Raw genomic sequence first — 16,534 nt, 5'->3', positions numbered from 1 at the left:
CTTACTAAAAATTAAGCATAAATATATAAATAACTTTACAATCAATTTTGGTAAATATTTTTCTAACAAAATTTATTGCATGTTCATTGGACTGCTTTTTTCAAAAACAAAAATGAAAGTGATTTTCCCTTTTCTATGTGAAAATGTAGGTAACATATGGTGCTACATATACTTATTAACAAAGAAGAATCAATTATTAGTAAAAATTTGATCAATTCCCAAAGCATAGCATGGCATAATCTCTTTATCATGCTAGTAAAGTCTTTATATAAAAAATATATATAATTTTGCATCATTCATATCCATTAGAGTATGCTTGTTCTATTAAAGCATGATTGACAGCATGATTCTTTATCTTTCTTGGGAAGAAAGTGTAGCACATTTAAGTAGTTTATTGGTAGATTTGAGCCAAATAGGATTGTAAGAATAGTTTAAATAGTATGACTTGAGTAGCAAATCTACCCCTTTCGATTATTTTTCATAAGAATCTTTGCATATTTTGAGACCAATATGTCTTATATTCCTTCTCTACTAAGTTATAAAGTTTCGGAATTCCATACATTTTCTTTGGCTTAGTAAATACAAGCTCTCTTTGGGCAGTGCAATTCATAGTTATCGACAATAATCCTCTTGGCAGGTTTGGTTGAATTACCTTCTTAACTAAGTAGACATATAGTGTGATAAATTCGAACGTTGACTTCATGAAATCATGATAAGGTCAAATCTACCTTTTCATAGTACCTTTGTTATACCTAAAATCCTTTTGAGCCCATTCATTTCATTTGGCAATACTTTTGGGGTCAAATTATTAGAAACTTGGCTAAACTTGATTCCTTTAGCAAGAGCATTCTTGAATTTTACTCAATATATAGTTAACTATTATACTAATATTTTTTTTGGAGACTTGGATCTTAGAAATAAAAATATACAATGATTTATATGAAATAAATTTATGAGATCTTTTTATGAGTTTGATTATGTTGGACAAATCTCACATTGAGAGCTTTCTTTTCTAACTGTCCAAGTAAAATTAAATTATAAGTGCTTTAATTAGGGATAAATCTAATTCTCTCTTCTATGAGAGTCTTACTTATGTTCCAAATTATCAAATCCATAGCTGATATTTCATCCTTAAATTAATGGTTAAACCCTTTAAAAATTATCCATCTTGATATTACAATTATAACAGTTTATTTGTAATTGATGTCATCCTTCATCAAGTCAAATTACCTTTGATATTGTAATTACTTTAGTCACTTGTATGTAATTGGTATCATGTTAAAATTAAATTAATAGTGGTTTTTTCTTATGTAGAAAAAAATTATGATAAACAGAATGATATCACTATTGAATCTCAAGATGGGTGATGATTATCTTATCCTAAAGTGTTTTTCTCAGTCCAAACAGTACTATAAGCTTTGGTAAGATTGATTATCATACCAAAATTATCCTAGGAGACCCGACACCAATCAAGGAATCAACCTTATATACTTCTTAAAGGGGTTAGAGCATATATTGAAGTGTCGATAATGGCTACTAATGTTGGTGCTACTTTTTCCTTAACATAAGAGGCCAACACTAAATTTCAAGCATTCTTATGTCATCCTATTTTCATTAAACTTTTCAATTATACTTCTATTGGTAGTTTGCATCTTTTATTCTTTCTGCTCCTGTGAACTTTGTAGCAATTAATTTTTTTATTGTTCTTAAATGGATTGAGGGGGCTTGTTGGACTAAAAATAGAATGCTTATATCTCGAAAAGAACATAGGATAAAGGATAGTAGTGTCCCATTGTCTAAGAATAAATTTAAAGTGTTAGGTGATCTTGCAATCTTCCAAGATAGTTAAAGAAGTTCATGTACCACCTAAGGCAGTATCACTACTTAGGCCAGTAAGAAAGATTACTCTAATAGATACAGAATTAGATCCTTATGACTCTTTATGCAAAATACATCGGTATCAATCTCTTATAACTCATAGTGCATATCAATATCAAACCCTTATGACTTCCAATGTATAGCATCATTCACTCATTCAAAATTGAGCCCTTATCTCTCCACAATTTGATACACATAAGCATCAATAAACATCCAACAATATTTTCTTCCCACACAGTTTGAATCACATAAACACAAAACATCAATACTTTAATAGATATAAATAGAATCAGACACATCACAAAAATATTCAATCACCCTCATGGCAAAGTAGTCAAAATTTTGGGATAAATTCATATACACACTTTAATAGTTCCTAATCATAAACTAATCATAGATAATGCTCACAATAGTATTTCTAGGCTTTTATTTTCTATAACAACTTTTATTAGAAATCATACTCACATCAAAATACTCAACTCCATATAATAAAAAATATCCAATAAAAATTTAAAAGATAAATCAAAATGTACTGAATAATAAGAATAACGACATATAAAAAATTATATGATGAAAATTTTCTATATGTCTAAATATACTCACTTTTGTGTCATTTATACAATTAAAAAACTAAAACTTTTGTAAAATCTATATTATTAAAAATAAATATATGGTAAATGTAACATGTCTCAATCCGCACAACTTTACAAATAGGCTCAACAAAAGAAAATAGCTCGAAAATACCTAAAAAGGATTTCCTCTCTCTTGCTCGCTGACAATGGATGCAATTGAATTAGGATATAAGAAGTTGAATTTTGATATTTATAAAATTCAGAATGCAGTGCCATGATGCCTTAAGGTCCAACATCGTAACACTCCCAAAAAACCCTAATCTTTGTTCACCATAAGAGAACCCAGTGCTGTAGCACTATTAGATATCCTAAATAGACCATAATACAGAGAACCCAGCATCGTGGTGCTCCTAGAGACTCTTTTATTTCACAAGAATATTGATAGATAAGCACCACAACATTCCAAAAGCTAGCGCTGCAACATTCCTAAAGGTTTTTCATACACATGCATACCTTCACATATAAAACCTTTAGGACTCAATCAAATGCAAAAAATTCATTCAGAAATATTCACATAAGATACAGAGATTGAACATGCTAAACTTACCATATTAGTTTAGGTTATCACAAGTGTTTTGATTACTAATATAGTGGTCTTTATAGAATTGTCCCAAATAGGAGCTACACGGAACTAGTACATGCTCATTTAGACTCTCACAAGCCTCTCTCTCTCTCTCTCTCTCTCTCTCTCTCTCTCTCTCTCTCTATTAGGGTACAACCCTTCAAGGCTACTTGCTTAAGCCCAAATTGTCAAACCAAATCTCTAAGACACCATGGGTTCTTCAACACAACTATAGGGGAGGAGCATCTCAATAGGTCAAGTGTCTAATCCTCAGGACTTAACTTACTCTCATCTTGCGGTTATCATAAGCCAAAGGAAACCCTAGTTCACATTTAACAACCCAAGAGTTGTCCATATAGACTTGTCAACATGCCAAGAGGGCTCGCCATACCAACTCTTCATCTTACCTAGGAAACTCACCTTACTTGCCCTTAAAGACTTACCTTAAGATCGAGAATTGAGCCAAAGATGAGGAGCCATCTAGGAGTCTATAAGGCCCTGACACATGTCATAAATAGTTCAAAATTGAACATGATTAAGGTACTTTCCACTATTTTGATATAATGCTTCATTCAGCTCTCAGGTCCCTAGAAACAAAGAGTCAAGCAACACTTAATTTTTAGATCTTTTTGAGCACTACTAATTTATTAGAGCATTTTATAAGATTCCTTAATATTAATTTCTCAGAATCTTCTCTTCTATTCTCTTCTTCACACTCACACTTAGTTCTTGGGCTCTTGTCTCTTGTGGTTACTTGCTAGTTAATTCAAGTGTCATCCATAGATGCATTTTGATCCAACATGATCCAAATTTATTTGTGAATAGCAGTAGAATCTTATTAACATGAATGGCTAAAGAATAAGAAAAAAATTACAGGGGGAAAAAAAAATCGAAGAGACAAGCCCTATAATTTCACTAAATTATTAATAATTGTAAGAGTTGAGCAAATAATCTGACCCCTTCAATTAAAACCTTATTTATATTTATACTCAAGGTACAATGCTAGATGAAAAACCAGAACTTGGTTTTTACATAATAAGTCTTAATAAATTATTTCCATAAAATAAGAATATAACTATTAATTATATAGGAAATATATATTTAGTCAACTAAAAAAAAATTCAAGTGAAATTTTGACGATTTTGCTATGGCTCGTTGAGTTCTGGTGAGTGGCTATGACATTGGAGAAATTCAATTCTTTGCAAGTTCAATTAAGGAATTGAACTTTTCTTTGGAAAATTTTAATTCATGGTGAGTTCAAGTTGAATTTTTCTTTGGATGACTTAAATAATAGGCAAGCTCAATGAACGAGTTAAACTATTCTTTGGGATTACTTCAAATATAAGATAAGTTCAAGCTCTTTGATGACTTCAAATTCTCTAATGACTTTAATTCTAACACAAGTTCAAAATTTTTCATGCTTTAAGTATCAGATGGATTCAAACTCTCTAACGACTTCAAATTCTAAGATGAGTTGCAAGAATTTGACAACTTCAAGCACGAGAAGAGTTCAGGCCTTGTAACAAATTTAAGTCTAAAATGAGTATGTGTAAAACACCTAATACTACAATGCTCTGAATTAGTCTGAACCTAGTCTGGCAAGTCCTGCATATTTGAATTCTCTGCATTTTCATTCTGTATGTGTTTGTGGATGTTATGTAGGTATGTGAATGCATTAATTCTATTTTGAATCGTATCCCAAAGGTTTGTGTGTGAAATCTAATTTTGAAAAAATTTTCCTCTGGAGTGCCGCAGAATTGGGGTTGGCAGCATTACAACATTGAGCTCTCTAACGTTTTGAACATGTATGGGGGCGCCACGACGTTTGGTTTGGGTGTTGAGGCCCTAAGCGTTATGGTGCTGACATTAAATATTTTAAATTGAAGTTTTAATGGCTCTATGGCCAACAAAATTTTGGAAGCTCATGAAATTCTCCAAATTAGATCTTGGTGATATGTTCCTATCATCATTTGACAAGGTAAGATCTATTCTGTCTGTGCATTATATCGGTTCGAGTTGTTACAATATGGTCCCTAATAACTTCAACAATGAGACGAATTTAGAGCCCCTGATGACTACGTTTGAGATGAGATAAGACTCTTTGATGACTTCAAGTCTAACTTCAAGTATGAGTTCAAATTCTCTTCAAACATGAGATGTGTTCAAAGTCTTCAACAACTTCAAGCTGAAGACGAGTACAAAGTTTCTAATTCCTTCAGATATAAGATGAGCTCAAGCTCTCATAAGACGTAAAGCCTATGGTGAGTCAAGTCTTTGATAACTTCAAGCCTGAAAAGGGCTTAAGCTCTATGACTTCAAGTCTAAGACAAGTTTAGATTTTTAGATAAGTTCAAAATCTAAGGCAAGTTCAAAGTCTAACGACTTCAAACATGAGATGAATTCAAGGCCACAATCTAATTTGATTAACCTAACCCAATTAATTATGAGTGTACACAATTAATTTAATAAAATGCTTCTGCTATAATTTTGAGCTGCAATTATGAAATCATATCGGGAAAAAAGTCACAAACAACAATACATAAATTATTTCACAAATAATCAACTAGTTCTACCAGATGCGACCTACAAATAACCAACTAGTTCAACCATATGCAACCACACTACTATAGGAAAAAAGTCACAACCAATTATATGCCTTGATGTCATTGCACAAACATTACAAATCCTTTTGCTACTATAACTGCAATCTAGCATCATACTGCTCCAAACTGTGAAAACACTACAACAATAACATTAAGCCTTTGTCCCATTACGTGGGATTAGCTACATGAGTATTTTTTCTCCATTGTGTCATGTTAAAAGTCAAATTCTCGATTAAATCTAATAAAGAAAGATCATTTCTAATATTTTCTAATCAAACATTTTTAGGCCTACCTCTACCTTCTTTAACATAAGTCAAATTTAACACCTCTACTTTTCTAACCGGGTCATCGGAAGACCGCCATTTTATGTGACCAAACTATCTAAGGCAACTATCTCTAATATTATCTTCGACTAGAGCTACTCCAACCTTTTCATGTATATTCTCATTCATATCCTATCTTTAAGGGTAAAGCCACTCATCCACCTGAGCATCCTCATCTCTGCAACACTTAACTTAGTATTATGCTTCTCTTTTAATGGTCAACATTCGACACCATAAAGAATTGCAGGTCTCACAACCATCTTATAGAATTTTCCCTTAAGTTTGAGGGGGGGCTTTTCAATCACACAACAAGCCCAATGTATTCCTCCCTTCAACCATCCAACTTGAATTCTCCTGATAATATCCCCATCTATTTCATCATCACTCTGCACAATAGATCCAAGATATCTAAAACATGTACTCTTATTACTGACTTGATCGCCCAAAATTATAATCTCATCACTATGTCTATTAATACTAAAATTACACTCCATATAATCAGCTTTAGATCTACTCAAGCGAAAACACTGAGAACCCATAAAATTTAGCTAGCAATGCCACTTCTACGATTTTAATCAAAATCACAATTTTTTTTTTGCAAGCATTAGAATTGAAAAATATTAAACAAGGTCCAGGAATAGTGGATCCCATTGAACCAATTTGACAGAGATCAGCCTTCGATAATTTATTCATTGAGCAGAAAATATTAAAAAATAGGCAATCATTTCTTGTTTTCAGGTACCCGAAATATTGCCTCCCAATACAACTGACATTCCCAAAGGGCTATGCAATAGAGAAAGATTCCGAATCCACTCAACCCCACCCATCAACATTTATCCTTGCAAACAAATCTATCAATGCAGTAAGTCGAGTCAAAACTGAGCTATAAAGGGTTAAAAAGCCATCCTGTCAGCAGCAGCACTTCTTTTCTGAATTCTGACTAAGGTTTTGTTTGGGACAACCTTCTTATTGCTTCTTGGAGCAGCTTTTTAATACAAAAATTTTAATTTTTATACTAAAAAGCTGCTTTAAGAAGCAGTAAGAAAATCGTCCCAAACAAAACCTTTGACATTCATACTGCTTCTTAAAGCAACTTTTTAGAAAAAAAATTTATGCTAAAAAGTTGCTTTAAGAAGCAGTATGAAAGCCGTCCCAAACGAAGCATAGGGTTTTATTTGGGATGACTTTTTATTGCTTCTTAAAGCAACTTTTTAGTACAAAAAAATTAATTTTGGTGCTAGAAAGCTGGTTTAAGAAACAGTAAGAAAGCCATCCCAAACAAAACATATATGTTGGTATGAAGAAGTTAGAAGACAACTGTGCTCCGGGGAAACAAATTGTTTTTCGACAATCAACAGGTTTCATAGAAGTGGCTTCACAAACTGAGTTTCAGTGAAGATGACCGTTTATTGAATATCTACAGCTCGAATGAAAAGACACAATTGAAAGACTTTATGAAATGCTCAAAAGAATTAATTGAATCAAGGAAATCCTTCAACAAGGAAAAAAGAGAAAATAAAAAAGGGTAAATAAAACAACGTTGCAGTAAAGAGGTGGCCAGCACAATTATTAAGTGAAAGTAGTCGTTATTTAGATGAACTCTTCAAAAAAGAATAGACACCTCTGGATAGAATGACTCGACTTAGGCCGGTGAAATGCTTTAACTCATAAAGGAAATAAATATAGAAAATCCCGTCAAGTGATATGGTGGTTCCATCATCATTCAGATTATACCTTCTCATCGTCAGAATTCATTTTCTGTCGTTTGGATGAGGGGAGGCATTTTAATTTTCCAGGGCTGGCTACAGAAGAGCTTTCAGCTGACAATGTTAAGGTGGCAGGCCCAGATGATGACTCTAATGGTTGTCGAACAACAGGAACATTGGGTGCAGCTATTGGATGATCAAATTTGCAAGTGGAGCCATATCTGCAGTAACCATGACGGCCATAAAAACTGCACTTAGGTTCACCCTGCAAAAAGAGTTAATTAAATTCCCTTCTGAAAAGAGTTAACTGCAGAATCCAGGACATCTGTCAAGAGAAATGAATGTGGTATGAACTTCTCAAGACAGACGCAAAAAGCTAATGTTTAATATATAGTCATCAAATGTAACATTAAGGCTTTGTTTGGGGCGGCTTTCTTGCTGCTTCTTAAAGCAACTTTTTAGTACAAAAATTAAAATTTTTATACTAAAAAGATGTTTTAAGAAGTAATAAAAAAACCGTCTCAAATGAAGTCTAAGAAAGATCATATACAAGGTCCTTCATTATACGAAGTGAGCAGGATAGCTTACCGGGCGTAACGGAAGACCCATGGGGCTCAACTCACAGTTTGAAGTGAGAGTTATCTGTCCTATGGGATGATTAAACCTGCAACGTGAACCAAATTTACAGCTCCCTGTTTTTGCAAAGAATGGGCAATCAGGTTCATCAGGCCTCACAGGAAAAGAAGAATATGAAGCCGGAGGATCCATGGCTGCTCCACTTCCAACAAATTGGTCATTCCCATAATACTGTTGCTGGTTAAGATAATACTGTGAATATGATATAGACATGTGTAGAGTGTGAGACAAATTACTATGCTTATGGACTGAATATGTGAAGCTTATAAATAAACATACCAAATTATACAATGAGGAAAAAATAAAAGATATTAATACTCCCAATTATGAGGATATTAAAATATATATAATCAACTTCAAATTTTTGGGAGTCCTGCCTATTTTTCCGATATTTACCTAAAAAGTCAGCATTCCCAAGTTAGAGCATATATATCTGTAAGCCCAACTTATTATAAAAACAAGCAAAAGGCAGATGTCCTAGAGCCTTATTAAAGATATCCTTCATTTGTTTGGAACTGAAGATAGGAGTGTAATTTTTTGGAAAGTATTCTGATAGGAAGTGGATGCAATTTTTTCGAAATCAGCAAACAACAATAAAAAATTAGGAGGAAAAACACACTAAAATTATTTTTATTACAAGATATATGAAAGAAAATAGCAATATACAGTTGAATCTTCAATTTGAAAGGAAAATCCGGCTCTCTCAAATCCCTACCCGCCCAAATAAACTAAGAATAAACTAAATTCAGCAAACTCCCAAAACATAATTCAAAATCACCATATTATTTGCCTTAAATAGGCTCTCATAATTCCCTCCTAAATCAACCCATTTCCCTAAATAATTCCCTTTCAGATTTGAATTCAAATTAGATTTATTTTCCTAATTAATTTCCTCATCGATTACGTGAGACGAGGCTACACGAAGGTTCGGTTTGTTTCCGTCGTCTTCTAATCTTGCCTTATTTAAGTTCTTTTCATGAGAAAAATTCATTTTTTTAATCGACTCTTTGATTAGCAAATAGTTTCTTTGCTATTGAATGCTTTCACATGTAAATTTTGCTAGTTCAACCAATTGAATTCACAAGCGACTTAAGCTAGTATGTTTACTTGTTTAGCTTCTTCATTAATCCTTCCTCATGCAAATTTTATTTCTTTTTTTCAAAAGCTTCTTAAATTCTTATTAATAGAAATATAATTACAAAAAAAAAAAGCGGAGTTATGTCACAAAATTTGAGCTTTGATTATTTAATTAATTTAGCTGTATAGTAGAATCATGCAACAATATAAATTAGTGGAATCATGCCACAAAGTTCTTATTTAGTTTTAACTCTTCCCTTAACTTGTTGATTATCTAACATTTGAGCTTTGAATTTGGAGTTGTAACATTTGAACTGAAAATTTGTGTCAATCCTTTTATTCTTTCTTAGGATGATAAGCTGTAGTGGAGGTGGAATTGGGATGGGTGAGGGTCATTAGAGCCCAACAATGAAGATAGTAAACCTTTGTTAAGTCACAAAATTTGGAAAAACTTCTAAAGGTGGGGCCAATGTTGCATTCAAATGAAATTATTGTAATGCCACATATAAATGATCGTACTATAAAGTAAAAGCTCATTTGTTAAAGATTGTTGGGCATGAGATCAAAATTTGCCCTAAAATAAGTTCATCACAATTGGGTGAATTACAAAAGCAAGTTATTGAAGCTGAGCAAAGGAGTATAAGAGAACTTCCTAAAGAGATTTCACTTCCAAGTTCCCACCCTTCAAATCCTTCATCCTCTTCTTCAATTCAAACTGATGATATCACTGTTAACAAAGGATCATTCACAATGGATGGATATAAACCTAAAAAAAGATATTGCAGATAACTCTTTGGAGAAGGCCTTTAAGAGAGCAATTAGATGGGGAGATAGCAAGAATATTTTACTCAGCTGGCCTTTCTTTCAACCTAGTATCCACATTACAAGAATGCATTTACTTTTTCTTCCAGTAACAACCTCACTGGTTACGTGCCACCAGGATATAATGCCATCAATACTACGTTATTGAAAAGCGAAAGGGCTAACATTGAGAAGTTGCTTGAGCCAACCAAAGGAGTGGGAAGGAAAAATGAGTTGCTTTGGTTTGTGATGGGTGGACAAATCCTCAAAGAAGACCACTTATCAACTTCATGGTCGTAACAAAGATGTTTATCAAAGTTGTAAACTGTGAAGGATAGTGCAAGGATAAGTTCTTCATTTCAAATTTAATCAAAGAAGTTATCATGTGGTGAGGCCTTCAAACATCATATAGGTCATTACTGATAGTACACCTGTTTATAGAGCTACATATTTACTTGTGGAGCAAGTCTATCCTCATATTTTCTGGACACCATTGATGTTGCCTTGAAGAACATTTATGTAACTAAGAATATCAAGCCAAATGAAATAACTTATAATGAATGTCGAAACTAAGAGTGAGTAACCTAAAAACCTGTCAGAGAATAGAGAGAGTAGAGAGGAAATCTATAGAATACTCAATAAATTATGAGTCTCAAAACTAGTAGAGTGTCCATTATATCAATCCACAAAGTCCCCAATTTATTCCTCATCACCTCTTATTTAGGGTTTCTGAGGGCTACATGAAAGGCTAAATAAGAAAAAAGGTATAATGTTACATAGAATACCCGTACAATACTACACACTACTATAGCCATGTACCACCTCCTAATTGAATGAAGCAAGGCTAGCTCCGAGCAAGTTCCCCAAGTGGGTCCCTTTTTAAGGGCGAGTTCCAAATCATGATACACCAACTACCTATTAAATAACTATAAAGGCATATGCGATTATATAGATTATAGATAAAAAAACCATTTATGAGGTAATTGAATAAACAGTTTCTCAATTTTTACAAGTATTTATCTGGTGCCTAATACACTTATAGCATAAAGAATCACTATAAAATACAACGAAACTGGTAAAGGTTAGGAGAACCGTCATCTCACCATTTTTTACACCATTAACTACAATTTCCTTCTAAGCATCATGATCAGCGTTATTGCAACTATTTGGATTGGCTATGTGAGTCCTAATTCTCCAATCATCCATACTGAGTACCACGTTAGGTGTTCAACTAATGTGCAAAGTTTTTTGTACAAATCTTTTTAGCAGAAGCTCACCACGTTTATAGCATCTTGGACATAAATAGCATCAAAAAGCATGCTAAGCCTTTAAGGAAAGAAAAAAAAATCCCAGTAACAATCACAACTAAAAGATCATGCATGCTTACAGGAAATGTATTCCAGCTTGGAACTTGAGCAAATCCTTGAGGATAAACTACTTGCACATAGCTTGAAGGAACTTGCCAATGAGGGCTCGCATTGAAAGAAGTCAGTTCCCCAGGAAATAATGTTTGTCCAGGCGTTGTCCGTGAAAGCCACCAATGCATTGAATTAGATGGCTCAGGATGATTAAATTTACAGGTTTTGCCGTACTTGCACCATCCAGTGCTTAAATAAAATTTGCAATCCACCTCATACTTAAAAAATAGAAGAAGATAAATCAGCTATCATAGAATAAAGAAATGAATTAAATGAATAGAAACTTTAAAGTGTAAGAACATAAATATTATCAGCAGGAATTCAATACCTGACGAAGAGGATAGCCTAGGGCATTAAATTGAACAGGTTTGATGATTCCAGGAATATCTTTAGGGTGATGAAATTTGCAAGCAGGTCCAAAATTGCATTTTCCGGTCTCTAGATAGTGCTGATGAAGTAGAAAACAAGAGAGAAGCTTATATCACGTTAAATCACAGTACAAGTTCAGGATAACTTAACGCTCACTGAGAAAAAGAATAATGCACAACCACTGGAAATAAGCCTAAGAAATTGTGAAAAACGGAAATGTAAAAAGAATTTTTGTGATGAAGCCCAACCAAAAGTAATATATTATGATGTCCCATGCAATGACTGCAGCACTAACATGGTAATCTATGAATTAGAGAAAGAAATAATCTTTGTCTCCCAACACTTGCGGAGAAACATAACTATGAATATTCACACATGCAATAAGATCATAATTTCACTAATACTAATAAATATTCTCAATCCCTGAAGCAAGGGTGCTTCAAAATGACCTTTGAGTTTGTGTTGGACACATATCTGCCTCCAGCATAGGTTTGTCACGTTTTAAAAACAAATCATGCCAACATTATAGTCAAACACAAGCAAGATAGAAGGGACACACAGCAGCCACCATTGAAGCAATTTTCTTGTTTAGTAGTTTTTTGGTCCAATTCGGTAATATATTGGTCTGGTTGGGTATTACATAAACCCCATGTCCATTCCCATAAATTTTTGTTGGGATCAGAATCTTTCTTGCTCCAGCTTATTGGTGCAAGCCCTAATTCACATGTCGCCTCCACTGTCGAGGATCTTCTTCTTTTTACTTCATGACTCATAATTTATCTGTGTAATTTATGTGTGTCTCACCATTAATTTGATGATAAGTATTATGTGATTACATCTAGCTAAATACTTCTTTAGAGATTAATCCTTTAGAGCAATCAAGAATCTATGATAATAATGACTAGGGGTGAGTTGAGTTCTATGAGCTCTGAAAATTCGTGCCCCGACCTCCCCGGCTTTTTGGGTGTCACACTCCATTTTAATCCCCTACAGTCAACCTAGAGTGCAACAAAGAAGGAGAATCTAAATAGATCGTCACCTTACTTACCCCCATTCTGAACACTGATAACATAATTAGATAAGTAAAAAAGTAGTATATTCAAACTATCCTAACCTCACTATTATAACACTTCAAAATGTTCATAAAAGGAAGCATATATAATATATCGTAATTTAAATGTGCATTTCAAAGGAAATACAAAGCTTTATTAAAACCTTTAAAATTTACTTGCATACTCAAAAGTCTGCACAGCTATCCTCCAGATCTCTTTTAGATATATTTGTACACCCAAAAAGAATAGTCACCCCTTTAATGCCTTACGGGCTCCCTCCTCTTTCTGCAGTACAACCACTGCTAATAAGATTGGCTCAATAAAATATACAAGAAATGTATAAGCATCAATAATAACATTGTTAGCACTTAATAATTTCATAACATTACTTATTAATAATAACATGGGTATAACATATTAAAATTCTATGTTGATCATAAGAAATGTATAACATTACTTTCAATCTTATTATCTATTCAACACTTAGAAACAAATCATATGATGGCAATCCTGAGCAGCTTTTATCTATCTCTGATTTTCTCTGTTGCTTCATCAACTAGCTTTGGACCCATTAGTTGTCTTTCTCCTACCTCCCCCCACGTTAAGGGAGTTCTGCACTTCCTACCATAAAGTGCTTCATATGGTTTCATTTGTATACTAGATTGGTAGCTATTGTTGTAGGCAAATTCTATTAATAGTATATGATCTTCCCAGCTACCTCTGAAATTCAAAACACATAATCTCAATAAGTCTTCTAGTACTTGAATGATTCTTTCAGATTGACCATCAGTCGGAGGATAAAAAGCTGTACTGAAATGCAAATTTGTGCCTAAGCTTTTATGATGCTTTTCCACAGCCTATAAGTAAATCTATCATCTCTATCTGAGACAATAACTTTTGAAATACAATGCAATTTGACAATCTCTTTCACATACATACGTGCCAATTTGTCTACTGAATTAGTTTGCTTGACAGGAAAAAAGTGATTTGATTTTGTCAGCCTATCAATAATCGCCAAAATGATGTCATGTCCCTGTCTGGATCTGAAAAATCCCATAATAAAATCCATTGCAAACTCTTCCTACTTCCACTCAGGTTTAGGTAATGATTGCAATAATCCACTAGGTCGCTAATGTTTAGCTTTCACAATTTGACATAATTCACACTTAACTACATGTTCAACAACGTCTCTCTTGATACCCGACCAGCAAAATTTTAAGTCTTAAACATCTTAGTACTGTCTGGATGAATTGTGTAGCCAAAATTATGAACTTCTTGCAAAATTTCATTTCTCAAGTCCAGATCGCTAGGTACTCACAACTGGAATTTGAGCCTAATGATTCCATCAACATCAACAAAAATATCTGCTCTTTTTTCGGACTGGGCCTGCTCAATCAATTTTGAAGATTCACTACTGAGTTATTGAGCTTCTTTGAAACGCTCTATTAAAGTGGGCTTTACTGTCATCTGATGTAAATATTCCACATTTTTCAAATATATAACCTCCAATTATAGATTTTACATTTCCTTGATCAATTCAACCTCTTGAATAATCATCCAGTTCATCATTTCTGTAGATTTGCGAGTCCAAGCATCAGTCACATTATTAGCTTTTCATAGATAATAGTGAATGTCCAAATCATAATCTTTTATGCATTCCAATCATCTTCTATCTCAGATTAAGTTCTTTTTATAAAAATATATATTTTAAGCTCTAACGATTAGTGAAAATTTCACATCTTACCCCATACAAATAATGTCTCCAAATCTTCAAAGCTAATACCCCTACAGCCAACTCTAAATGATGAGTGGGATAATTTCTTTCATGAAGCTTTAATTGTCGAGATGCATATGCAATCACCTTTTTATTATGCATTAGAACACATCTCAAACCCTTCAAAGAAGCATCACTATAAATCTGAAATCCTTCTATTCCTGAGGGAAGTGTCAGTACTGGTGCTGTAGTCAAATGTCCTTTCAATGCCTGAAAGCTTTTCTCACATTCAATTGTTCATTCAAATTTTATTTCTTTCCTCACTAGCTTGGACAAAGGCATAACAATCTGTGACAATCCTTTAACAAACCTTTTGTAGTATCCTACTAATCCAAGAAACTACAGACCTCTATAATATTCTTTGGTGTAAGTTTGATGTGAAACGTGCATGCGATGGAGTTACTTTAGGAAATTATAGAGAGAAATTTGAATAAAGTAATCCAAATTAAAATTATCATTTGTAATAAAACCGAGTTGCTTCCGATCAAAATTTGTAACTTTCGATCCTACAGGAAGTGGAGTCGGGAGAGGGAGAGCTTTCGAGAGAGAGCTGGAGCGGAACGAGGCCGAGCGGAGCGCGTCCGAGAGCCCTTCGATCTCATTTTAACGATGTGAGGAGCTCGTCGTATAGAGTCATGGGCGATGCGACATGAGCAGCAGAGATCGTGCAAGCGACGAGGCGTCGTCGTGGCTACGACGTGCGAATGGCAGAGCAGGTGAGGATTTGAAATTTCATTTTCTTCTCTTTTTTTTTGTTTTTCACGGGAGAAGGTCAACAAATGCCCCCCAACAAATGTGGTACGCGCCTAGAGCGAGCCACGTTTATTGTATGCTGATTGACCCTGTGGATCTCTAGATATCTTGTTCTAGATGTCACACTAGGATTTTCATTTAGTGGATCTCCAAAATTTCATTTGGATGTCACACTAAGATTTTCTTTTAGTGGATTTCCAAAAGTTGTTTGAATGTCACACTAGTCTTTCTTTTAATGGATCTCCAAAGTTTTGCTTGGATGTCACACTAACTTTCTTTCTCCACTTGCTCTTTCAAATATATCCATAGATGGTTGATATCTTGTTGAAATTTTAAATATTTATTTGGGGATCTCGGCATGCAGCGCGATGTCGACCCAAATAAATATTTAAAATGCCCCCAGTCTTCAGGGACATTTGTAGATGTCGTCGGGGATGCTCTTTCTGCAATTTTAGCTGGAGCCCCGAGATTTTGATTCCTTCTGTCCTGTGCTTTGTGCTGCGGACTTGGTGAAGGGTTGTCTGATTTGTCTTTGATGACTTGTCAGAAGATTTGTATTCCTTCTGCCCTTTGCTTCTAGCTTCGGCGGGCTTGATAGAGTAGATGTCGGTGACCAAAATCCTTAGGTTTGTATTAGGTCGATAGAGAGAAGTCATCGGTCCTGAGCTTTGTGCATAGCGGACTTGTTGATGACGAAATCCACTTAGTTTAGCCATGGTCTTTTCATGAACTTTGGGATGACTTTCTTCGGTCCTTTGCTTTGTGCTTTGACGGACTTGTTGTATAAAAAGTTCCTTCGATCCTCGCTTTGTGCTTTACGGATTTGTTGAAGGATTTGCAGGTTTTGAATTCAATTGATAGTACCGAACGTAGGTAGTATCTTGATCCTTAAACACTTGAGAAGACTTTAATCTGAATCACTTGAGTTCGTCAGATCAGGAGAGCTAGAA

General features: G+C 34.1%; 1 protein-coding gene across 1 annotated transcript; it reads right to left on the bottom strand.

The window, feature by feature from the left end:
* Positions 1 to 7,726: 7,726 nt before the first annotated feature.
* Positions 7,727 to 13,059, bottom strand: LOC110093115 (zinc finger CCCH domain-containing protein ZFN-like). Its single transcript, XM_020817904.2, has 5 exons — positions 13,054 to 13,059; positions 11,965 to 12,084; positions 11,606 to 11,854; positions 8,293 to 8,532; positions 7,727 to 7,969 (listed from the first exon to the last, which is right to left on the bottom strand). The coding sequence occupies exons 1-5, from the start codon at positions 13,057 to 13,059 to the stop codon at positions 7,727 to 7,729; spliced, it is 858 nt and encodes a 285-aa protein (XP_020673563.2).
* Positions 13,060 to 16,534: the final 3,475 nt, after the last annotated feature.

Source organism: Dendrobium catenatum, unplaced genomic scaffold (genome assembly GCF_001605985.2).
Source record: "Dendrobium catenatum unplaced genomic scaffold, ASM160598v2 fragScaff_scaffold_216, whole genome shotgun sequence".
Lineage (NCBI taxonomy): Eukaryota > Viridiplantae > Streptophyta > Magnoliopsida > Asparagales > Orchidaceae > Dendrobium > Dendrobium catenatum.
The sequence above is the reverse complement of the archived record's forward strand: the minus strand, read 5'-3'. Positions and strand labels throughout refer to the sequence as shown.

Coding starts and splice junctions, on each gene's coding strand:
- LOC110093115 (XM_020817904.2), bottom strand. Junction 11,855..11,964: donor TAGGCTATCCTCTTCGTCAG/GTATTGAATTCC, acceptor CTATTTTTTAAG/TATGAGGTGGATTGCAAATT. Junction 8,533..11,605: donor CAAGCTGGAATACATTTCCT/GTAAGCATGCAT, acceptor TCATATTCACAG/TATTATCTTAACCAGCAACA.